The following is a 26,855-nucleotide window of genomic DNA, read 5'->3' on the forward strand; positions in this document are numbered from 1 at the left end:
CTTTGTGCTCAAGGGAAGTATACAGAAGTGTGTGTCACAGGTTGTGGAGCCCTGAGCAGTCTAAAAGCGTATTTTATGTACTTACTATGAAGTAAATACATATCAGAAATTCAAAACAAACAAGAAAAAACCCTCCAAGCCACAACAGATAGCTTTTCCTACAAAAGCCCCCCCCTACAAATATGCCATTGCCATTACATTTAAAACTGAAAACCTACCAGAAAGCTTCTGAGATCTTTCATCTACAAATTGGTGTACAGTATGAGGCTATTTTCAAGAAGGTATCTGAGTAAGACCTGCTCAGATCTGAGATGATCCTGTTTCATACTTGAAGAGATTTACTGAAGTGTTACCTTAGGTGTGATCAGACTTAAGCCAAATACTAATTATATCTCATTAGTATAGGAAAGACTGTGAATGTGAGCCCATGGTAGCAAGTTCCTGAGAACCAATTGCTTGTAACTGTGGAGTAAATACAGAGTAATTTGCAGACACTTCCCTCTCACCAAAAGAAAGCAGCAACACATGTCTCACTTACACGACAAGGGCTCTAGCAGCAAGGAATACCTGGTGACTCAATTCCTAAGTCCCTACTCAACTGCCAACTTGACAGAGAGATCAGGAAAGGGCAGCCATCGCTTATCCCATCCAGCGATTCCCATTTCCCAAACTAACCAGGAGAATTTGTGGGGTCTTAAGATTAATGGTCAGCTTGACTCCAGGGAGTGCAGCAAGTGCTAGTAACCACCAATCATCTGCACCCATAGTAGTTCTGCAGGAATTGCAGTATTCCATGTGCCCAAACCTGTGAGTTCTCCTTTGGATGAAGACAGTCCTGCATGTGACAATACAGTGTTTACTGAAAACCTGTTATTATTATGCCAGGTGGGATGATGTGAGTTCTGATGGCTGGCTACTGATGCTCTCCACAGTGCGAGATGTTTCTCGATCCATTTTTCAAATCAGAATTAAGCACAGAAGAATAATTAATATTAAAAAAATATATACTTCTAAGACTTAGGAGTCATCCTGAAACACTTCCTTTTTAATCTCGCTGACTTTAAATGAGGCATCCAAGCCAGCTTAGGAAGTAAAATTTGGGCTTTAAGCCAACATAGTCTCATGAAAATATTAGAAATGTCAGTGGCAAAACCAAATAGCATTAAGAAAACATTATAAAGCCACTTAAGCTCACCTCGGTGACAGCCCAGGCTCACTACAGCATGGCTCTCAATAACACAGTGCTGCCATGAGGTTAAACCCCTGTACACAGCTCAGAAGGACAAAGCCTCTTTGTGAATTCTCGACTATACAGGTAGCCTATTGAAAACAATTTTCCTCCTCCTTAAGAAACCCATAAACCACCCATTACAGAACAGGACTGAAATAAAACCCTATGTATCTCCATACAAAAATTTCAGGATTATAGCAATGATTCCTTTAAATGTATAAAATAAAAAAGGAAAATGCAACGTAGCATCAGGAACAATAATGAATTGAAAAATACTAAAATGGAGTAAAAATTTACCTGCAAGGTGAACGAACACAAGTTTTCTCCAAACATACCGAAAGAGCAGAAACTAACTCTTCTGCAAAGTGGTGGCTGAGTTAGTCAGAGCTGAGCAAATTCAAGATACAATGCCATGGTCACCAAACCCAGACTAGCTGCTCACTGCCACCTTCCTAATCTCCTGCGGGTGCCATGGAAGAGCTGCTTGGGCACATTAAACTGACAAAACACCTTTCCCCTACCCAAGACAGAGTACAGACACTGTTCTGCAAAGAGGAAAATGCATTTCTGGTGTGAGAGAGAGGACAGAGCAACAGATGATCCAGTGTAGGATGCACTAGAATGACAGTCCTACCAGTTTAACCATCTCCCAGTACAGGTCTGAACACTTTCTGGCTGTCTAGGTTTTCTAAAAACTCCAGAACCACAATACTATTCAAATTGCAACAATCAAAGACACCTGATAAGAAATACTACGCTTACAAGCATTTCCACTGTTCATAAATTACCTCTGTCTACTCCTACATGCCAACTTTCATGGATGTATGCTCACATACATTTCTACACACACCAAGTTAAAAGCTTGCTTCAGTGACTTAAGTACTAATTGAGCGTTTTTCACCTTGACCCTGAAAAGCCAAAATAAGAGTGCAAACTGCAATCTCTTGTTTCTTTTTAAACAACAGCAGAATGGCTTCTAACTTGTAATTACAAAAGCATTTTAACTTACCCATACCTGACAGATTTGCAGAACTACAAGTAGGACATGCATTTCCACACACCAACCTTTCTAACATGGTCTTGTGTCAGAGAAAGTACAGCGAAAAGCGGGGATGAAGAGGGCAGAATAAAGTTGTTCTCACAAGTATAGACAAACAAGCAACTTACTTACTATTAGATCTATCATCTGGGTTAATAACAGGTTACATGCGGTATCTGTACAAATCAGGCAACACACCCAGGAGAGTGTGAGCTTTACTGAATACATGTACACAAGCCTCACCTCCAAGGGCACAGGAGGGGTTGAGGTGCAGGGGTTGCAGGGACACCTTTAAGAATCCAGGGATCAGGGATTCTTCACTGAAGGCTGTGAAGAGGCAGCATGGGGCTGGCACTGCCTGCAAAACCACCCTTTCTGCAGGGACAAAACAGTGCCACTTCCCTTCTCCAGGACTGCCAAACAGTGCAGGACTTGGGGGAAATGCTGAACTCCAGTTAGGTGTCAAACACAGAAAGCAAAACTATTTGACTATTAAGCCCATGAGACTTGAAATAGAGATCATGAAGAGAACTAATTCTAGACAGACGTAATGCGACTTTCACTTTTTTGTTCACTTTTTTGTTTACTTGTTTTGTTTGTTTGCTTTGTGAAAAGGACTGCTCTTTTGAAATAATTGATAAATTATTTCAGTTTTAACACCAGAACGGTGTTCTTTTAGCTGGGAATTTTAAGTTTTTATTGTAAGAACAGTTAATAAGTTTTCTGTTTGAACTCCCTCACTCTGAAGGCCCTGTGAGGGGAGAATGTATACAACTGTGTGTGGCATCACAAGGAACAATAAGCAGGGGCAGGCATGGAACTATTTCCTTAAGTGGTCTCTATCAGAGTCACCTTTTTCTCCTACAATTTCTGAGCTAGACCTCTCTTTGCACAAGATCTGCCGCAAGCCTTCTTGGCTTCACTAGCACTGTTCTCCAAATATAACAGACTGTCCAAGTGAGTTCCCAGGATGCTGTCAAACAAAATGTTCCCAAGCCAGCCACCATTTCAGTTCTCACTGCTATTTCAAGACTTTCTTATGCTTTATTTACCTAATTGAGATGACAAGGGACAGCACCTCTAGCAGGATGGCGATGATGAACACAACAACTGCTCCAGGTGGTGGAGGGGATGCGACCATCCCGTGTTTCAGGAAACATGTGATAGAGAGTATGAGGAAGACTGTGGTGGAGAGGAACACGTCCAGGAGTGAACTGAAGGTAGCGCTGGCAAATGTCTTCACTGGAGCATTCCTTATAACCTGTGTGAAATACAGGGATTGAGGGAAGGGATGAAAATGAATAAATGCTATTTTGCTGAATTCGACTGTGCCATAAACAGCAGCTCACAAAACCAAATAAAGGAATACAGAACCTTTTGCCACTTCATTAATCCAGCGTAAGTACTGTTTTGAAACAAGAGACAGCAGAGGTAGTTCAATGGTCATCAGCTCCCTGACGGAAAAAAGCACTGGCAGCACAGCCCTGGGTCTGGGGTGATTTTTACAGAGTATTATAATGCAGAAATAAACCATATGAAAAGTGTCTATTCTATGCAAAGAAACATAAACCCCATAATTACTAGCAGATAAAGATGTAAGAAGTTTTCTTCAAGGATTTTAATTTAAAATAATATTTGAATTTACAATATGCCTTTTAGCTCCGATGGTTGCTTAAGTAAATCCTCCAAATACTACTCTACAGAAATAGTTTCTTGCCCATGGCAGAGTTCACATCTCCCTTTCAGTCCAGATTAAAAGCAGCTATCAGGATGCTATGTAATCTGCATTGATCAGAGCCCAGGACACCAAGTTCTGTTCTTCCATAACCCCTTACCACACATTCCCATCCCATCTCATTCTGGCTGCAGTGCTGTGCAGCTGTGCTGTGTGCTGCTTTGGCCAGCCCAGCTGAAAACGAGATCATGAGCTTCACATCCTGGCTTACTCAGATCAGCCCAGTTGCATGAGTGTTTATATCTGCCCAAGGGACCACAGGGAGCAAGTTCCAAAGAAAAACAGAAAGTATGTTATCAATATCACCATGAAGCAGCTCAGTTTGAGTACTCTGGTTTAATTGGGAATTTCTTTTGCTCCTCAGAACGCTATCTGCACTTAGCAATACTGGGAAAATGAACTTGTTCCTCATTTGTACCCTCTCTGCAACCTAATAAATTCAGCCAGCATCATTTCAGTGCCAAAATTACCTTTTAATGAGAACTGTAGCAGAATCCTGTTAGTCCACACAAAAAGTCACATAAATTGAATTAAGGAAAGCAGCACTGTATCCCAAAGTGACAGCATTAAAGATGCCCTAATAGTGTTTAGTGCCTAATTTCCAAACAAGAACAGGCTAAGCAAGCTCCTGGGAAGTAGAGCCGCTTACGGACAACGATCACAAGCACGCACACAGCCGGATTAGAGGTCAGTTCAGTCGTGCTGGAAGTTACTCTCAGCAACAGTTTACTGCAAGGCAATTAAAGAACCAGGAGTGCTGACAAATCATTTCACTCTCCAAGAGAAGATTTTGTTGTTGTTCTTGTTCTGGACCAGTTCTATGCTAATATTGAGGCTTTAACAGGTTTTTGCCCAGTGCTGCAGAGTAACTGTTAGAGAGTGAAGATTCCTATTTCCAGGGAGTTCTACATAATTTTCAAATTAATAGCTTGGCACTAAAAAAAGGCACAGACCACATTCCTGCTCATACTAGGAATTTCCTACATATCTACAGTAATAGTCAAGCATATATAGATTGACCTATCACTGCTTCGCTTCTCTTCCCAATCTTTCCATTGAGAAGAACTTGATTTACTATTTTCTGTATAGTTTGTCCAAATTTTGCAGGCTGTATCCCATAGGACATTTCTCTCTGTTGTTGCTACATGAGCTTTATTCAGAGAGATACCACCAGAACACAGTGCTGCAGGATGAGTACGGAGCTCCTGAGCAAAGTGAACAAACCAGACAGCAATACAACTATGCTTCCCTTTGTTATTAAGAAAAAACAAACCCAAAAGGTTACATCTCATTCGTAATCATTGGAAAACAAGCAAATATCTACTGATATGGAAAGCCTGCAATATTATTAGCCACCAAGGGAAGTAAGGACTTCTTATACTCAGTGTAGAATACTGAAGAAAGCATGAAGTTCCTTACAATTTACTCACTCTTCTCAGAATTACGCATTGATTTGAACTGCCTGTTTCTAAATGCAGCACACTTAAGAGAATTTAGGACATCTGAGTTCAGAGCAGGTCTGGGTTCCACAGGAACAATCGTGAGACTGCAACATGAACAAGGATCAAGTTCAGTTACCATTCTGAAAGTTAGGATATTTGATGAGAAGGCAAGTAGCATTTGGCCCTTTACTTTCGTCTTAGCATGGTTCTCTGGCCCGCCTAAAGCCTTAAAACACTAACCTGAAAATGGAGAAAAGGCAGGTGAGAAGTATTAGTGTATTATACTAGCGTATCTTGGTGGATTGTGAGAATGCACTTCTAGCCCAAATGTTAGACTAGACTCAGCACATGGCACAAGACAGGTAAACTGGAAGGAGACTGTTTCCAGAGGCAGCAATAACAAGTAGTAAATCACATTGGACATTTCATGACCCTTGTCATCAACTGCAATGAAAAGCGTTAAAAACAATGGCAGATGGTTGCTTAGACAGATTACAGAAAGAAACCAATGCCAGGAGAAACACACCTCTTCCTGATAGCTCGTTCTGTAGGCCATCTCCAAATCCTGATCCAAGAAGTTCAGGCTCAGCTTGTTAATCGGCGGTTTAAAGAAATAGTCTTTCATGAGGCTAGAGAAAAAAGATGGTATCAACATCAGTTAATTCTGCTATAACTCTTTGAGAGCCCCCCCTTCCATGGTTTCTGTTTCTAACGATGCTGGCACTTGGCTTTGAAGTTCCTGTGGCTTTTCTTTGCTCTCGGTCACTGAGGTACCCACTTACCACATTGCTGCTCAGTCAAAGGAAATACTTTACATGAAAAAAATGACAGAGCAAACTTTCATACTTTCAGGAAGAGACTAACAAGTCCCTCCAGAAACTTAACAGCTGTAACTCCAGATGACTACAGCTAATTGTAAATAAGCCAGCAAGTTAATAAAGGTTAATTGCTGCTACAGAGGCACAGCCTCAGGAGACGTGTGGCTGTGAGGTATTTGTGTCTTGGGTGGAATTCTGTTGTTCAAAGCAAGCCAAGGATGACAAAGGTGACAAATTGTTAGGGGAACAAAAAACCCAACAAACCACATTGTCCATTTTAGAAATCGGTACCTTCTTGTTATTTCAAATACATTAAAGTAACTCAGTAACTCCACTGGGAACATTCCCTTAATGATCTGGGCTGCGGAGAAACAGAACCTGAGGAGATGGGTAGCTTAAACGTAGTTCTGAAACAGAAGATTTGAAATCACCAGAATCATCAACAAAGGCACTGACAAATAATGAAGCCAGCTCACTAGGACTAACGAAGCAGGAGGCAACATCTACCAGCGGGTGTTTATGCCCTCTTTCACCTTTTCTTACAGTGTCAAGTGCAGAAAAAAAATCATAAAAGAGACCTCAATCATTAAAAGTTGTTTCTATTCCTCATCCTCTGCAGCAAAAGTGGAACATTTTTGAGTTTTACATTAGTTGTAAGAGGTTTCTGAAAGAAGTTTTCTAATGACACCTACAGCACTTGGTGTGCAAACCTTTTCTTTCTCCAGTAGGTGTCAAAGAGCTGAAAGGACTCAACTTACAGTGCACTGAGTGCTTTGTGCCTGACAGTCAGAGTAAGGTCATGTCTGCTTATACCATTTTATTGCTGGGACTGCCCGTCACCCTCTTCTGTGCCATCCTCATCTGAGACTTCCAAACACTGGCTCTTGCTATGAACTTCCTTTCATTTTCGAGCACTTGTTATTTACACTGAACTAGCTGTTTTTAAAATTGCTGTAGAATCTGAAATGAGACAGCTTCTTTCCAAGTGCTTCTTCCACCTTGAAAATTTTAGCACTGGAGCAACAGAGTGGGCTATTTTCAAGTTGATCACTCTAAGCAAAACCCAGAGATGCACACGAGATCAAATTCTACGCAGATGAAGAAGCTGAAATATGCCACAGAGCTGATCTGTGCCTGAATGGTTTTTCTCGGGGGGTGAGGGTGTTTTTGTTTTTTTCTCTTTTTATTTTTCATGAACACTTGGCTAAGAGGTTTTTTGGAAGTACAAGCTCCCAGCACATGATGTCATGTGAGAAGCATTTTTTTTCCTTGAGAGGCAAGACCAACCAACCACACATTCCTAGACTGAAGCTTGATAAGACAAAAGACTTCAACCATGAATATGACAGACACTTTATAACCTTGAAACATTCTGGCCTTGGCTAGAATGTTAAAAATATTAAAACCATGAGGATACTGTGGAGGGGTGACAGGACACATTCACTTGAGTCCCATTCCCTCTTCCATTCTTCCTTGTCTTCCCTCCCTCATCTCTCTTAGATGTTTCTAAGTTCATCTTATAATACGAATTTTGCAAGTTTTTCCTCCTTTTTTTTTTTTTTTTTCTTTTTTTTTTTTTTGATACTATTGAATTCACTTTCTTCCTCCAGGAAAGCTTTGAGTATGATGATGCTGTGATGGAGCTGCAATGGTCAAAGGATGTAGGAAGAACAATCCCATTTGTCAGTGCAGCGTGAAACAGAAGGTATAGCACAATGAAACTAGGGCAAATGCAGCATTTCTGATGTCAGGCAGCCAAACCATGCCAGACCTGCTGTCCATTGTCATCTGTCCCAAAGAGGAAGATCCCAGTTTAGTTGACTAAACAGAGTCAAGTACATAATCTGCTTCCCAGGAGGCTCTGTGCCTCCCCAGTACAAGTGATTTCTATTTTCCCTCAATCAAGTAAGACTGGGAAGTGGGAGATGAAAGAAACAAACAGATTTTAAAAGTATTTAAACAGGAAACTGACCCAAGGAGAGGATGAAGGGCTGCACAAAACCAAGTTCTAAGAGAGCTTGGTATTTCTGCTCTGTAAGTCTACAGAGATCATTTGTAAGTACTGTCCTGATTATGCATGAGTATTCATTTCTTGTCCTTCTTCTAAAGGTTTATAACCTAAGGAATATGTCATTTTTCTTGGAAATAAAAATCTAAAAAGTGAGAATCCTTTGAGGGTATCCCCAATTAAATGACTTTGAACATTTTGCTCTCTTACACTATAGTTTTCTTTCAAAATGCACAGGAACGTGCAGATTACAATGAACAAAGCATGGTATTTTTATAGTGGTTTTAGTAAAGCCAAACTCCAAGCTCAAACTATATACTGTTTGACAAATATATATAACCAAGTTGTAAGAAGACGCAAACTGACAACTTCTATGAAAAGGAATCTCGTATAATGCAATGATACAAACATGATGCGCTAACACTGCCTTTATTATTATTATTTTTAAAGGCAGCTGGAACTGTGCTGAGGTATCTGTTGCAAGGTGACATCTCAGCATGCAGAGAGATCAATGGTCACTTGTGAAACTTTCAGCCATGCACTGAAACTCTAGAAAGAGGCTGGGAAATGAAAAATATCACCAGTGTCCAGCATTCCTGCTTAGCCAGCCCTAGGCAGCTTCCTAACACAATGCACAGGCTCCCAAATCCTCCCTAGGATGCATTTAATTCTTCCCAGCTGTACAGGAAGCCGGTGTGGTTAATTTACGCACCTTATCACTATATCTGGGTTAGGTATTTTCTGTTAATAGGAATTTATATCACTGACCAGAACACTGGCATCATGCACTACACGTGCACATCACTGCCCAGTGCTAGGGGAAGCTCACCCTTTGCTGCTGCTGGGTGTGCAGTAACTAAAACCAAAGCAGCAGAACTCCAGCCTTATTCTTGTGAACAGGGTTTCACCTACAATGACCATGGGGAAGTCTGGCCTTCACCGCCCCTCCCTGAGAAAACTCAAATTTCCCATTCAAACATCCTCACAGATACTAGGTTAGTCGAGACCAGCAATATATTATGTTTTACAGTAGGAGATCAAGAATGTTTTTAAAATGACTTATTACATCACACTGAGAAATGTTAAGAAGGATTAATGTAAAACAGTAGGCTTAAAGCATTTTGGATAGACCTAATTAATCAGAAGCTTATTTTTGGAAGTTATGTTTACATGAACTGAACTCAGCAGAGAAGTTTCCCTGGCAACAAGAAATGGCCCACTTAATATGGTAATGATGATATTTAATTGAGACAAAAAAAAAAGCCAGGCTTTGACTGATGTCACACATGGTCCTACTTTTTCCTTTTTCCAAATCAGAAAAAATTATCCATGTTGTAAATGGAGGAGGAAAGCATCACGACAAGGGCTTGAGCTAGATACCTTCAGCAGAGCAACTGCATAAATTCAGCTACTTCTATAACTTAAAATTTGCAGCATGCTAGTTGCATTTTAAACAAAATTCAATTTGTTCTTGCTGATTTCTGCCAATATTTGGACTTTCCCAATCCGTATGTCTTCTAATATTTGAAAATATCAGCTAAACACCTATTCTCTATCACTAATGACAGACCATGCACCAGGGGAAGGGATGGGGAAATGGAACAGACCTTAAATTTTACCTGAAGTTGGCCACAGGAGAAAGGTAATCTGAAGAAATCTAGAGAAGAGACCAGAGAGAGACTGCTGTCTCTCACTTCTCCTTGCTTTTAATGAGTTTTTCAGCTAAAACAACAGTGTCCTTGGTTCCAAGCAGCCTGAAATCTAAACAAGCATCCAGTTTCAAGGATATTTAAATAAAATACCCTTAGTCTGGGTGGAACAGTGAAGGAAAAATTAGATAACTACAAATAATAATAAACTCAAGTTATCTGTTTAGTTGCTCCAGTCAAATCACTGCCGTAATAACGGAGATATGGTTGTGTGCGTACAGAAATCACACACTACTGAATTTTGAAGAACATCTTTTCCTGTGCCCTAAATAAGGTTTTTGTTTGAAACAGAGAGAGAAGCTCTTTACAGAAGAACCAAAGAAGAACTTTCTGTAGGTAGGTAGTAGGTGCATGAGAATTCACTGCTACTAATTCTGCTTCCAAGTCCAGTAAGATCCAGGTACTAGTCACACAATGTTATTAGATGTTGCTCTTTTGCTATACAAAAACATGAGTTTTGTGGTTCAGATTTTATATTACACTTTAAATGCAGAGGAAAGTAAATACTATGTGCATTAAGAGGACTTTTGAATGTAGAGATAAGAATTCAACTTCATGACAAGTCATTTAAAGAGTATTTTTCCTTTTTGAAGACTCGACTGACGAATGACCGCTGACCACACAAATGATGAAAAACCTGGCTTAATGTATTCCTGAACAGAATGTTTCTGACATCAAGTTCCTACTGTAGTTTAAGCAGAATACAGACTAAGATCAGAAAACATATGACATATGTTAACAATAATTATTGACATTAGGCAAAAAGCACACAAATAAAGATTAAAGATATGGGACCCCTGTTACTGACTTCTCACCTTTACACAATTTTACGTTGTACAGCTCTATTTTCCTTACCTGTCTTCTTTAATCACATCTACAAAGTGAGCATCTGTCTTTTCTCTGATGTTTTTGAACCTCAAAGGAAGGAGAGCCGACTGATCCAGACTCACGCCGCCCCATCTTCCTTTCTCCTGTAACATTTCATAAAGCGAGGTCTGACTATTGCTGAGCTTTTCTTCCTGTGGAGGACTCAAAAGTCCATTTTGAGTCTTTGGACTGTGTCCTCCTGGACCCTGAATGACAGAAAGCAAAATATAACAGGGAACATTAGTGGCTGAGAAAGTAGAAGAGATTTAATGGAGCAAAAGTTGAAAGAGGTTCTTCCCTCAGCACACTGAGCTTCTACCTCATCACGTCAAAGACCTAACCCCACCTGCCTTGAAGTCATTCACATCTTCTGTAAGGCATGCTGATTTAGGCGGTGTCTTTTTGCCTCTCCTTGGAACCAAGGAACCAAGGTTCCAAGAAGCAGAAAACAAAGCACATTTTTACACATCCAATGAAGACCAAGCACAAGCCCAAACTTCATTCACTCATCTTAAAGTCAAGATGCTTCTGAAAAGTTTTTTAAAAACCTACTTAGACTGTGCTGTCTTTCCACAGGTCATGAGAACTTACTCTGTCAGCCCTTGCTGATCCTTCCACTGACCACTACAGCCCTGCTGCTTTCCCAGACAGAGCTTCCTGCAAATGAAACCATGTTTTCTTCACTAAAATATACTACTTCTTTCTGGCTTTCTTTTGCCTTTGCATTAATTAATGCTGCATTTTTAAATTGTGACAAATGCAAACATATATCAAACTTAGCATATTTGAATGTTCATCTTCCCCCCTCCCCCCTCAGCATTTATCACGTATCATTTATCCTCATCCTGAAACCCACTCATGACAGAAGCTTCTTCATTCCTGCCTGTACAGCAGTCAGCACAACAGTGACAAGCTCCTCCAGAAGATTATTCTTGGATGCCACCACAGTGACCATAAATACCATAAATATCATTCACCACCCCAACTATGCACTGAAATATGTTACTTAGATTGTAAAATCAACTTAGTTAAAGTTAAGAAATACCTGGTTTCTGGCTGCCCACGCAGAATTAATTCAGCCTACTTGTGTTAACAATCACAGAATCACAGAATGGTTTGGGTTGGAAGGGACCTTAAAGATCATTCAGTTCCAACCCCCTGCCATGGGCAGGGACACCTTTCACTAGACCAGGTCACTCAACGCCCCATCCAACCTGGCCCTGAACACTGCCAGGGATGGGGCAGCCACAGCTTCTCTGGGCAACCTGTGCCAGTGTCTCACCACCCTCAAAGGGAAGAATTTCTTCCTAGTATTTAACCTACATCTCTCCTCTTTCAGTTTAAAGCCATTTCCCCTTGACCTATCACTATATGCCCCTGTAAAAAGTCCCTTTCCAGCAAACAAGGCATACGAATATAGAGAGGTATAACAAAAGGCGCAGACACAAGCAGTGCAGATACAGAACTAATGGAGCAGCAGAACATCACTTTGTGCAGGGAGGAGTTAGAAGGCACTCAGGCTTGGCTCCTTTTTTGACTTAGCAATAACTTGCCAAGACCTCGAGGGCTAAAGTCATAACAAGGTGTGTTGGAATGGTTCCCTGGGGCTACAGGAAAAGCAGAAGGGAGGTGGGCTGTGCTTCCCCTTCCTCCTGCCCAGGAGGGATGCAGGATCCCCACCCTGCAGGCTGCGCTGATGGAGCTGTGAGCTCCTAGAGCCGTGTGCTGGGAGCCAGGAGATGAAAGGATTCCCAGTCTAGTCCCTTCTACCACTCACAGCAGTTGTTTTGGCAGCTTGCAGGTGTTCACAGCACAGTGACAGCAGCTGACAAAGTAGAATAGGAAATTTAGTAGTTACCTTGGTGTGCTGCCAATGTTTTGCTGAAAACCATAATCAACAGAAGAGAAAGGTGATTTCAGCAACACATATCTCAGCAAAAGCAGACCAAAACCAAGTCCCAAGTCTGGAGAGGCACTTGCGTATGACAGAAGGGCACTCTCCTGGCAAGCGAGAGGCACAAGAACTTCTCCCATAAAAAGTCACCAGTTTCTTTTCTTAAAGAAAACATTCAGCAGCTTCAAAGAAAGTCCTCCTGCAACCGTAACAGGTTATCCAGCCTACCCAGAGGGAACAACGCTATGGAGCACAAGACATGTTGCAGTGCTAGGGTAACCTCTGGTTTTGAAATGAGGAGTGCTAACAAAGGCAAACCAAAGAGAACTGTCCAAAAAGTTGCTACAAATTAAAGGTCTTCATTGTTTGGTGGGGGTTCTTTTTAATTTATGCTAAGGATTACATTTAATCAGAGCACTTCCCAGAACTTGTGGCCTAAAAAAAAGTTGAAGGTCATAGTTATCACCTTTGATTTTTTTCCTGGTAAAGAATCTTCCTCTTTTTCCTCACCCCTGCAGCAGTTGTTGTTACTTGAAAAGCAGTAACCAAGAGTGCAGCATTTTTGCTATGAGCAGCTCAAATAAAAGACAAGGACTCCATGCACTGTTTGCTTTCCCTGTCTGTTACTCAAGTTCATCTGAAAAACACAGTGAAAATTTCTGCTCTTTCAGAGAAGGTCAGCATGGACTTCTCTTGGCCTTTTCTCTTTAGCTCCTTGGCAAAAGCTCAAATCCCTAAGAAAATTCTTCCCTTCAGTCTGCTCAAGGTTTTCCTGTGCTGTTTCCACTCTGTTAATCTTAATAGGAGGGGATTAGAGCGTGAAAGTGCTTGCGTGTCAGGAGAAAATCCCTATTTATTAAATGTTGTTAGCTCCGATGTTACTGTGGTTTCTGACGGCAACGGCCTGTACAGGTGTTTTTGAGTAGTCAGAAGTTTGATGCACCATGTGACAGCTTCTTCTCTTCAAGAAGCAGCTCCAGAGGCTGTTGGGACCCACGAAGGTCCAAGGACATAGTTAACATCACTAATGTTCCCCAAGATGGAGGACATGAGTGGTACAGGGCCAAGAACAGCAGCACGGCATGGGAAGGGAACAGACTCCAGAGATGGGTAGAGAGAGCTTGTGGCTCTTCGTCTCAAGAAAGCTGAGACTGCAAAGAAGATTTGGAAATCAAATGCCACAGCAACTTTGGGCATGCAGCTGCTCTTTAAGCTTTCAGCTAAACAGGCATCCCAGATTTACAACACAGCCACCTAACTGCTCCAATTTTTGCCATAGCAGTAACAACCAAATTAAAGGACGTGTGATTTGGTCTCCACTTTGTGCTTCTTCCAGTGAAATGACAGACATTTTATTCAGCACTGTGCAGACCTCTTCTAAGCAAGGTTAGATGACTTGCTCATTAACGCACATGAAGTTAATATATCTGTAGTAGGAAGAATCTTAAAGGATAATTCTGATGAACACAACACATGACACTAGGCAGTTGGTACCTCAGGAAAATCTCTGTTTGCAGTTGCTTCTTGGAGTTCCCTGGCATGTGGGCAGAGGCAGCCTGAGGAAGAAGCATCTCATGCATACCATCTTGGCAGCCTGCGCAGATCTCCCACAATGTTTTCTGTCTTAAAGATCTCATGCTGTTTTGAGACCAGTACCTGCTGGCCACTCTGCAATATTTCTCTCAGGGACGAAGGGATTATTAGTTTGTTTTTTCTTAGGCTGTTTCCTAGGAACCCTGGCACAGAACATGATCTACTGTGTTACATACTATTTCAGCCCAGTAAGGCAGTCCCTGCTTTTGAGCTTACAATTTCAGCGTAAGAGACAACAGGTCAAATACAGAGAGACAAACACAGATTAATGTAGTAGCTCATCAGTAGAATAAGAGCTGGCAAGGTTTTCAATTAGCTTTAAGTGCAAGAAGAGTTGTAAAGACAGATGTGAAGAACAAGATGGCTATCTCTGAGTGTGTTTATAAAGTGATTCTCCCCAGTGAAGGAAAGCACTAAACTTATTTGAAAATGTAACTATCAGGTGATGAGCACTAGTACCCAATCTGCATTAGGCAGGAGCTTAATATTCAGGAAGGAGTGAGAGATGACAGGTAGAGCAGAGAGGTTATGAAACCCACAACAAGATGAAGAACTGGCAGTGTCTGGTACTCTAGAGAAGCAGGTGACTTCAGCAAGAATATCTAAGCAATAGGCAAGGAAAGCAACCTGGGCAGTAGCATGCTAAATATATAAGACACTGTATTTGTTGTTCAGAAAAAGGACGTGAACTGATTTTAAGGCCATGAATTTCAGCTGGGCACATGAACAGGAATGGCTCGTCTTAGAGCTACAACGCAGAAGACACAGGCAAGACACATGTAACTTGCGGCTAGGTGAAACACAGCCAACGGGTGTAAGGGATGGAAAGCGCGGTGGTAGTGTTTGTTCCACTTGCTTTGGCTATTCTCAGCATAATTTAAAGAGTCCAATTTTAGGTTCTTCTCAGTATCAAATTGGGGTCATAAAAATACTAATAATTTTGAAAATTTGGGGGAGATTTCAACTAAGTTTTAGAACATCTGCTCAAAACCAAAATCAGTTCTGCTGCTTAAGAGCTTGAATAAAGGAACAGCAATGCAAAAAAGAGAAAGCTAACTGAAGCAGAGAAATAAGGGGAAATAAGGAAAGTGATAAATACTTAAATTACCTTTGTACTGTTTTTATGCTCATCCTGACAACCATTTTGGATAGCTCCTTCCTCTATGTTGACATCACAGTGGGGAGCAAGGGTGGTACTACAGGAAGGGCAAGGCTGCAAGGAGACAAAAAAAATTTACCCACAAATGTTCTGATGTCCTCGTAGTATTATGAAATTTATAATTTAGTCCACTTGTATACTTGCAGCATGGTTAAAAGATAAACAAAGCTACAGAATGGGCAGCAGGGAGCAAAATTTAACTGGAACAGAATGCACCACTTCAGAAATAAATCACAGATTTTCTGTTTACTGAAGCTAAATCTAATCCAGGGGAAGTTTACTAGTGTAAGATCACAGATACAGTGTAATCACTGCATTCTAGTGAAGGACCTCCCCAAGAAGAATAAGATAGTCTATAGTAAGAGAAGTCCACTTTTTTTTGTTTCAAAACTGCCTGCAAAAGGATCTGAACATCATTATGACTGAAGACTTAGCATAACATGCAGCAAAATTCAAATAAAAGCACGAAACACCATGATGCATTATGAATAACAGTACAGGGAAATGGAAAGCAACAAATCTGAAACTAATAAAGAGAAATACTTTTTCATACAGCACTCTGAGACAGTGCAGTGGAGCTCAGGCTCTCATACACTGTTGAAGCCTAACACCCAGCAGATGTCACAAGAAACAAGGAGCACAAAACCATCAGGACCTGTAACAGTTGCAGGTTATACATTTTGGAAGCAACCTAAAATGTCACACTTCAGCTTTTACAACAACCTAACCCCTTAGAGTTAAAATACGATAATCTTAAGGGGAATTCACCTCCTGTCTGTATCTTGAAAGTTCTTCATACTTTTCTCCAGTCCTGGCAATGTACAGGCAGGATCCTGCATCAGAGGGACCTTCTGTCTGATTCCTAATAGCAATTCCTCTGTTCTGGAGAGAGTTTGCTCTCTTGCTGGAAATCTAGTCATGGGTAGAGACATCAGTCATGGGGAATGACATACTGAATTTGGCCCACTAAATGGTGGTAGGTGATCCACTAAACAACTTGATAAATTTTCCAACAAGGAACTTGAGCCTTTTGTCCCAAACTCAACACCTCGTGTTCATTTTATCTGTTTATTTTGAGCTCAGGAGGGACTTGTTCTAGCCTCTGTAGTCTTATTCTCCTGATCCAAAACCACAACAACTTCTGCCTTCAGGTTCACTCCCAATTTCAGAGCCCAGCATGCAAGTCTTTTCAGAACTGACTTTTCACCCAAAGACCCTTATCAGTCTCTGGTGTCACACCTGAAATAGAGTAAATGCAGGTTGTTTAATTCTCAGGATGTTACAACATTTCTCCCAGCCCATTCTTCCTGTGGCTGCCGATCCACCTAATCGCTCAACAATGCCTCTCAAAGGCTTTCATGAAGACTGAGCCTCCTTAGCAGCCAGCAGACCATCATATCTGCTGCTCCCCATGGGTATGGCCCAGACTGGGACACTGAAATTATGAGTTTCCTAATCTGGCATCAGATAAGCAATTTATACCATGTTCTGAACCTGTACAGTCGGAACAAATACCAGCACACTTGGGGAAATAATGAATTTGGTTCCCAAACGTTTTTGTTTTAAAATAATTTAGGACTAAATATGATGAACGCCTTGGGCACTTTGTGGAAAGCAACATGACAATGGGCTAATGAGCCTTCTGTGCTCCTACAGCATTAGTCAGCAGATGTATCCATGGCAAAAGTCAGTTAGTGGTAACAAAACCCAAGACCCCCTAAAAAAATAGAAAGAAAATACTCCCGGTTTGATCTTGCTAATAAATCAGCAAGACCATCTCAAATGCTTAGATCTTTGGGTGAAACCAGAGGACAAAAACCTCAGAAAAGCAGCCCAACCTTTTGAGAAAAGGTGGAAGTCCATCTGACTTATCCCATGTGTTCAAGTCAACATCATTAACTTCATCTTTTATTATAGACATTCACACAAGCTCAGTGCGTATGTGACCTTGTCATGATGAATAATATACTAATGCACTTTCAGCAAACACTAAGACAAGCAAAAGTACTTTCTGTTTTCATACCAAGAGATGATTAAGACAGTTTATGATTCCCTGTCAAAGTAAGGGATTTCATAAAATATGATAGGGAAAATTAACAGATACCAAAACCACTTAAACATGATACAGTGTTTTCATTAAAAAAAACAGCTGCTATTATAGATTTGCTTGTAGTTTTTAGCCTCTATCGTCACCATTTTAATTAGGTACATGCATTTTATTGATATCCATACTGCAACAAGGTTTGCAATTAAATGAACTAAAGATACACTGGAGGAGACGAGGAAATACAATTCCTTTCATGGATCAATTACTGTCGCATTCTCCTTCCTGACTTTCCTTAACAGATCTTATCTGCCAGAACATCCGTTCAAGCCCAAAATGTGAAAGTCATCCTTTGCATCCAACATGGCCCCTTATTCCCTTTAAAACAAAAATATTTCAACTTGCCTGTACTTTTGCCCCTCCTACTTAGTCTCTTTTGCAGAGCTGGAGTCATCTCCTCCTACACTGACACTGTTTACAGCTTTGTATTTAAAACAGTTGGCATGTAAGTCATGATTCTTTTGAAAATTATTATCTCCAGACCCTACCAGCAAGCTGCAGGCTTAAAAAAACCCTCCAAAACCTAACAAAAAACCAAACCACAGAACTGTAAAAAAAAAAAAAAAACCCACTCCTTTAAAAAAAAAATCATACATGATCTACGATTAAATTGCACAGTTGTTCTTTGTGGGGATTTTTTAATATACATATTTATTTATTTATTTACCACTGTAACACCTGCTCTAGCCTGGCTGACATATTAAACATTCCTTAAAAGCTTGACCCAGCCTTCTCATTCCACAATCACTCCAATAACAAACTATGCAGTAGAGAGAAGGCTGGTGCACAGCTACACTCGGAAGCACACTGTGGGGTCTGGAATACCTGTAGCTAGCCATGCTGTGAGAAGCAAATACACTTTGCACTCCTGTGCTGTAACTACAGTTGCAGAACACGTTTTTAAGTAAGTGCTCAGCATTCACGATTGCTTCATCACTATGCTACACGCATTCTGACATGGCTTGTGGCACATTATACGGATGCTTATCAGATTGCAGGGAAAGCCAAGTTTGGGGTCATTCAAAATTCATTCCAGCATCACTGTATTTTGGGCAAGACAGGCACACTATCTTCAAAGAGTTGTGAGGCCTGCAGTGCTCATGGTGATGACAAAACCAGGCACCTACAAGCACAAATGTGATGCAGTAGTGTTAGCATAACAGTAGATAGGGTATCCAAGAAGGCTGAAACTGAGCTGGCACTTATCTTAGATGCTCTTCTGAAGCAGCTTCTTTTAGCTTCTCCTTCATTTATCTGGAGTTTGCACTTTTGCACTGTACAGTCAGTCATAAGGCATTTAAACAGCAATTAACACCCAGCCAAGACAGTCCCAGAGCAGAAAATCAGGGACTAGGCAGTAAACAAAACACAGTGGCCAGCAGCATGACTCCATACTGCACAGTGGCTGCTCAGGAATAGCAGGGCATCTGTGTCCATGCTTCTGAGAGTAAGTCACCTCATGTTCTAGAAAATACTTAGCATAGCTGATCCTTAACAACAGATCTCATTTTGGACTTGGATAGTTTAAACAAGTACCACTACAAGTTAATACATAACAAATTTCATCAAATCCCAGCTGCAGTCAGGTCAGTCCTGTACTTTGCTGTAGTTTCATGGTCCTCCAGTTACAGCTTACTCTGCTGTCTGACATTAACGGGCATCCTTTTTTTCTCTCCAAATAGCATCCTTAGTTTTACTGCTTTGTTTAATCCTTCCTCTCTCCCTCCTGCTCCATGGACAGGCAGCTTGGTAATACTGCTCCACTTGGTACCTTCTTCTTTTTTCACTACTTAAAATAAAAAGTTTCTACCCCTTACTGTCACATCTGTACCCCTGCACGATCATGCACCAGGCAGCACAGACAAGCTTATTTGTGCAGATACTCACTGACATGTGTTTTCCTGCCTTACTTGTTAGTACCTTCATTGAAAGAGAAGAGAGAGCTGGAAAGCTGGTGCCTGAGGGATGCCAAGTATATTCTTTCTTATATGGGAGAAGGAATAGAAAAGTATCACCAGCAACTTGGATGCAGTCAAACCGCACACAGTGCGTATTTTGGGGACGGATAAATATATCTACAGCTGCTTTCTGCAGTCCTGGCTTGCTCTCTAAGGAGCTCATTTAACTTTTTCTTTAGGCCAGCCTTCCAGCTGATTTCACTTGTGATCCAGTGTTTGTACTCCACAACTTAAAACCGGGGACAGAGGCAGGGTAAAGGTGCCCTGCTCATGCTCTCCTAATCCAGACAACAAACATAAAGGCAGCAAAAATGGAGTAGCATTAAAAGTCACACCCCCATTAACTCTGTCAGTTCAATCTCAAACTGGTGTTGAAGAGACCCTCTGAGGACTAAACACACTGAAGTCTAAGGACAGTGACCTGCAGATGACCAACCGTGGCTCTGGCATTTGTGCCCAGCTCGGGCAACCCAGGACATGGAACTCTTAGCACAAATGAAAATACAGAACAGACATCTGTTGTTTGGGAAATCTGTTCTGTGCTGGAAAATGGAGAGTAACAGCAAAGCTTCAAAGCAATACACATTGTTTCACAGATTTCCTTGTCAAGAGATCTTGTGAGAGGTGTGAACATAACAAAATATCATCATTTCTCTAAGTTGAATCCATACAAATCATTGCTCTCAGTTCCAGATATAGGTTTCTCGAGTAAGCAGATAAAACACAACCCCATAGCCTACTGGTGCATTTTCTCCCATCATACAATCCCATTATCTTTTTGCAGGGATGTCTGTTCTATACCCATATGAAAAAATTCACAGGTACATGATACGCATCACGGAGAAATGGCAGAAGCAATCTGCAGCAAAAGCAGAAAACCGTAGAAGTTACAGTAGCTGCATAAAGCATATTCTTTATTCCCCCATAAAATCAAGACCACTGAAAAAGCAGCACGGACCTCTCACTCCTGAAGTATATATAAAAAAATATATTTATGAAGTATATATAAAAAATATATAAAGGTGAAACCACCATTAAAAGTTGTTCACCTTACCTTAGGGATTGCTTGACAATTGGTGAGGAATTTTACCTTGCAAATTTTTTCAGTCCTCAAACTACTTTTCGTCACTACATGTATATATATACACCTATACATACACATATATGCAAATCTCTACAGCAATGCATAAACAAGGCTGTAAGGTTTCCCCATCCATCCGTACATTTCTCCCTCATTTGCACAGTTTGAGATCTGTGCTGCTTGGCTTGGAAACAAGAACTCACCTTAGGTTTTTCCGCATGCTTGAGAGTCTTTGTCAAGTCACTGGCATTCTCGGCTGACGATGCTCCCTGTATCCTGGCTCCGTCTCCAGACTCCAAGCCAGGAAGCAATGTTTGTGAACAGCTGCAGTGGGGCTCCTTCACCTTCTGACCAGAGATCAGGTAGGTCTTCAAACCTACCAAAAAAAGAAATGAACAGTCAGAACTGCAGAAAGACAAAAATAACTCTCCTTTGGACTTCTCAGCTAGGAAACACAGTAACTATCAAAGCACTATCAAGGCTCGGGAATACAGCACACAGAAAGACAGTGGCTGGGAATGACCACCAGGAATATAAAGATGCTCTGTGTGAAGTGGTGGCAATTAGGACTGCCCAACATCTGCTATGCCAGACGCAAGCAGCAACAGCCAGGACCTACATGTACTTTCTTTATTCCATTTTCACTCATGTACTTCTGAAAAATAGAGCTAAGACCTTATGTATTTGCTTCCAAGATGTAATTTGAGCTCTCGCATTAACTCTTTACTTCTGGAAAGGATTTGCAGGCTGTTTTTCAGTGATATTTGTGTTAATATTCTACTACTGAAAAACCATCACGTATTCCTCCACTTGCCAGAGATGTCGTGAAGATTGCTTAACGCTGGTAGCACACCAAGAAAGGAAATGGCGTTTAAGTGCTAGAAATCCTGATGGGTTTTCATAGTTAGTGCAGACTTCACATTTTTAAAGAACAAAATCAATCTCTCCCTCTCGCACGTACTCCCACACACGCCCTCTGCAACTGCTGTAGGAACTGAAGCATAATTGGAAAGCAGATCCAATATTAAAGGCCAGGCTGGTAAATACCATGTTGTATGAAGCTGAGCTGTAACAAAAACCTGTTCAAAGTGAAAAGACCTGAATTTTGTTTAGAATATCACTTGTTTTACTTCCTTGAAACTTCGTGTTATGACCTTCTGGGTTATTTCTAGGCACAAAGATTAAGAAAGAGCTCCAAATCACGCTGCTTCCTGAATCCAAATGAGTTAATGTTATTGCCACTGTATGGGAAAGCTCCCACCCAGCAAGGAAGGGCACCAATGTGCTCCAGAAAGCATGGAGGTCATCAGCTCGCAGAACTGGAGAGCGCCTGTTACTTTGTGGTACCAGAGGCTGTTGTCCTGGGTGTTTCTGCAGGCCGAGACTCACAGGATGACTGCTGGGTTTCTATTTGGGTCAGCTGTACAGCACCCCCCCTCGCCCTTTTACTGATACTTGTCACCCAGTCACAGGCAGACACATGACTGTCACAGCCATCGACTGCACTCGACTGCCTCCATGCACGGGATGAAAGCTGGAAATGACTATGTCAAGTTGCAGCCCTTGGAAGAGGGCAGGTTTTGTTCTGTATGATAAGGTCATTCTCTCACAACATTCTTCACAGATAAAAAAATCACGTTCTATAAACCTTGTATTTTTTTTTGTCCACGATATGTAAACACAGACAGTATTTCATCCATAATCTTTCCAACAAAAACGTTAGACGTACTAATAACAATTTCACATTTTCTCTGTTTATTCCACTAGTAATTTCAGCTGCGTTTCTACAACCAACACAGAAACCCGCAGCCATATCGACCATTTCAACCTCGGGTTCAGAAGCTGCTTGGAAAGCTGAGGTGCCCTCACATGGTGCTCCAAGCCCCGGAGCACCCGATTGCATACTGGGGATGTTACACTAGAGCCAATCTTTATTTTTGAATCATTTATAGTCACGCTTGGATTTTATTTGGCAGTGCCACTTCATAACCCCCCCGAGCTGCTGCTGGCTTCCAGATGTAGAGCTGTCCCTTTAAAACTTATATTGATGGGGGCTGTCATTTAAGGAATTCACCACAATCAGCTTACAATTATATGTTTACTGTGGTAAAAGCTGGAACATTAAGCTTCCTATTCCTATTTTTAACAGCTACCTTAAAGCAACAGGACTATTTTACCACTTCTATTATTCCTCTATATTTTTCTCTCAACAAACACAATCTCTTGGGGTTTTGTCTCTTTGAAAAGGCACTTTTTATGTCTTACTGTGCTGCGCAGCATAATTATTTTGTCAATCTGTTGCACACAGTAAAATTATCTCCAGTTTGAGCTCCACACAGAGGAAAGAGGGAAAAGGCTGCAGTATGCTGGGAACAGAAAATGTGTTTGAGAAAGCAGAATCTACCCTCATCCCAACCTGAAACTGCAGTGGGCTGCAATTCCTCGACCCTGCTCCCCACCTTGTCCTTCCCACCATGGCAACCCCACCAGCCCCAGCCACCATATCCACAGTGGGCAGCCACAGCCGCTCGCACCCGCTCTGCCCCACAGGCTCTAGCTGTGGGGTTTAATGTTGGCTACGATAGCTGCTGCTGGCAACAGGAACTATCAAAATCTCTTTATTCCCTCCTCGTGCTTCCCAGCCCCGCCATGTCCACTGAACAAGAATTTGCAATGTGAAATCAGACAAAGAGAAGCCAATGTCCTACAGAATCACAGTACATGTCGTAAGAAGTCAGCAGGGCTACTCCTAGAGCTGAATGCAAGGTCAGATCTCAGGGGAGCAAATAAGGGGGCAGAAAAGGTTATTTTTGGAGAGCTTTGGAAAATCAGGAGGTACAAAAATCCTTCATCTTTACAGAACTTTACTAACATCACCGACCTAGTACTTGGTTTGTTATTAAATCCTTCTTACGATAGGAAGGTTCATTTGCTTTAGTATTCCTTGCAACTCCCTAACACTTCACAAAGTAACTCCTACATTCAGTCTGAAATATTTGGGTATAAAAAGGGGTCATTAATTCAGTAGAACCGTATCGATGTAACTAAGATGTGTAATACAAGAATAATATCCTTCCTCCTTCTCCATCTCAACTGAATTAGTACAATCAACAGTCTGTCATCTTCCATACAGCCGGTGCATGGAGTGAAAAATATCCATGACACCATGCAGCACGTTCAAATCATTTAAGTAACGCAGCAATATTAAATGAATAAGCCAACAAAGGAGGAGCTGCTATTTTATGTGAAAAGCAGCAAACAAGGTGCAATTTTTGGTGTGTTGCTGCGCAACGCTATAACTCAAGACATGGCAATGAAGAAAGCTTATACTGCTATTTATAAAGGCAAAGCTCACCCTTTCTTCCCCTCCTGCCATTCTCAATCTTATAATCACTTCCTTCCCCTAAATTTATTCAAAATAAATGCTGAAAAATAACACAACCTCAAACTGCCTGATGGCAAATCTATGCTCTGGCAGGCTTTACCCTGCAGCGCATTGCTGCTTTTTCCAGAGATGGCTCTTGGAAGCAAAGACAGGGAACTGGCTACAACCCACCCCCCAACATACCAACTGAACATATACAGTATTTTCTGCCTCAGGGGAAAAAAATGAGCCATGTTGTTTATCTTTGAGAAACACAAGCCATTTCCTTCGCTTGTCTTCAAGGTCTGAGAATGTGTAAGCATTATGAAGAGTAACTGCTCCTGCACACTGAGCCAAAGTACTCATTTCTTTAATTCAACCATTTTGAATATTGACACAGCAGTGTTTGTAAAGTGCATTTTTGACAAAATAGTTAAGGTGAGGTCTCTAGAACCACGGTGGGTTTATTACTCTTACTATTGTTGAATTTTCAAACATTAGGAAATTTCTCTATGTGGCTCCTTTCTTCAGTTAGCTTTTCTTTTTGTCAGTGGTATTCCTCTGAACTTGTAAAAACAGAAAACCATCCTAAACACTAAAAAAATACCCCTAATAACAATGAAAACCCCCATATGCATGCACTCACACACAAATTATTTTCTGTATGCACAAAAATAAACAAAAGTATAAATAAGGCTGTATATAAACATCCCAGTCTTCAACCTGGTTCTGGTAGCGTGAGAAAACCAGTCACTGCGGAGCTAATGGAACATTCAGTAATGCGGGTGCAGGCAAAGGCCGGAGCTCCCTATCCACATGCTGCCTCCCTGCCTCCTCCCTGCCAGACACTGAACCAGGCTAGGCTGAAGCCACTCTGCCAGCCTCAACTGTAGCTGTGTTTGGGGAGAAAAACTGTCACCGGTAATTAGTAGGAAGTCACTTGCTGGGAAGGAACAGGGAAAAGGAGAGAAAAGATGTTCTGGTCCTTCAAGTCCTTAATTAAGTCATTTATTTCCTTTCTTTCAGCTCATTTATCCTCATGACTTTGGGACTGAAATTGCTGTTACGCCAATCTAATCTGATTTTTACTTTAGTAGAGGACATCCCTCCATGCATCTTTTGAAGATGAGATGTCTTCTACACATCTCAAGAAATGGGGGATTAATGCAAATACTGATAAGCAACTTCTTGGTAAAGCAAGATTCAAGTTTCAACTTTTGATGCTTCACCTGTATGGAATTGAATCTTTTTAGCCCTCTATTGATAGTAGACAGGAAAATTACCTTCTCTCTGGCAAACTGAATGTGTCATACTTCTCACATCTCTATCTAACAAACTTCAAATGCTTTTGAAACCCTTTTAGCACTGATTCTAAGAGACACCAAAACACAATGGCAATATTTCAGTCGTGGTCTTACTGATTCATTTAATAACAATATAATCCCATTCTTATTACATATCCCTGTTCCTCAGTCCATGAATCCCTTCCCCTTTTTAGCTGCAGTACAGGAAAACAGCATTTAACTAACAGGTGATCCCTTTTCAGAAGAACTACTTCCCAGTACACAGCCCTCTGTTCTGTAAGACTAGCAATATTCCTTGTATTGCTATAATAAAATCCAAATTGTATTGATTATCCCCCCTTTAACCAAATACCTTCATACTAATGCTTCTCTGTTGTTTATCTTTCCATCATTTCCCTCAAAGTCCACGTACTTTAATCATTTAATCATATCTCTTTCTAAACAAGCACACATTTACAAACCCAAATGAGCTCCATTTTCACAACCCTCTACTTTTGCAGTACCTTACCTCACAAAATTGGAATTTGCATGAAAACTTTCATCATGAGAACCCAGTGACTGTCACTTGCACTGTTTTTTAGAGATTGTCACTCCCACGTGAGGGCAAGAATCACCTTCCAGCTAGAAAGTAATTCTAATCACCTGCTGCAGTCTGCCATGAGGAACAATGTTAGCTATTGTCTTTCAATAATTTGACATCTCACTTTATGTAACTCTGATACAAGTAACTAGCAGTGGTGTAACAAGCTCCTGAGTCTCTTTGCAGTTCAGGACTGCCATTAGCTCCTTTATGAACCAATGTGTGGTAACTCCCTTTTGGGTCACGCTTCTCTGCAACCACTCAGCCCTTGCTTTCTCTTTTTAGAAAAACAATAAAGTTTTCTCCACGCCTTTTAAAGACATCATCTTTACCCTTGCCAAAAATCTGGGAGTGAAAATACAGTGTTCAGCCACTGCCACTCCAGGGAAAGGAAACAGACCTACAGTTAGGTTTCCTCATACCATAAAATATGCTGCTATATGATTTTATTAGACTCTGACTTGCTCTGTAAAATACATTATTAACTGAATGTCTGGAATGTGATATGACAGGCAAATAACAATAATAATAAAAGAGACCAGAAACTTATTTACTGTTTCTAATTGCAGTTTCTTTTTGCATCTCTCTAACTTTTCCACGTTGTTTTTTTTTTCCCTTGTCAAAGCTGAAATAATTTTTCAGGTACTAACCTCACCTAATGTTTATGCAAGAAATAACATAGTGCATACCATCACTCAAGGAGCTTTACTATCCTTTGGGTCCAAGTTGTTGCTAAATCTAAAGATGATTTTCAGCAGGAAATACTCTCCCTCATTCTTAGCAGTCAATAGTTGCCAAATGTGTATTTATGAGGACTATTTTCTCACTTTATTAGACCCCCTCTTGCACAGCGAGTTCATGCAGACCTCTTCCCTCCCAGCACAACGTTCTCCCCTGTTGAACCAGGAACTGGTAGTTACCACTACCACAAGAAACCTCAGAACCAGAAAACTCTGAGGAAGGCCACTG

At 41.1% G+C, this 26,855-nt stretch overlaps 1 protein-coding gene across 4 annotated transcripts in view; it reads right to left on the bottom strand.

Moving 5' to 3' along the window:
* ADCY9 (adenylate cyclase 9) overlaps positions 1–26,855 on the bottom strand; it is an 87,321-nt gene that overhangs the window by 18,952 nt on the left and 41,514 nt on the right. For 2 of the 4 annotated variants that reach the window (XM_030484993.1, XM_030484992.1), the window contains exons 2-6: positions 20,842–21,014; positions 15,445–15,549; positions 10,838–11,055; positions 5,974–6,076; positions 3,323–3,531 (exon numbers count right to left, since the gene is read on the bottom strand). In XM_030484993.1, the coding sequence (XP_030340853.1) occupies positions 3,323–3,531; positions 5,974–6,076; positions 10,838–11,055; positions 15,445–15,549; positions 20,842–21,014 (808 nt within the window). The remainder of the gene's footprint in view (positions 1–3,322; positions 3,532–5,973; positions 6,077–10,837; positions 11,056–15,444; positions 15,550–20,841; positions 21,015–26,855) is intronic. The other 2 variants (XM_030484994.1, XM_030484995.1) reach the window with 2 other exon arrangements.

Source organism: Strigops habroptila, chromosome 4, assembly GCF_004027225.2.
Source record: "Strigops habroptila isolate Jane chromosome 4, bStrHab1.2.pri, whole genome shotgun sequence".
Classification (NCBI taxonomy): domain Eukaryota; kingdom Metazoa; phylum Chordata; class Aves; order Psittaciformes; family Psittacidae; genus Strigops; species Strigops habroptila.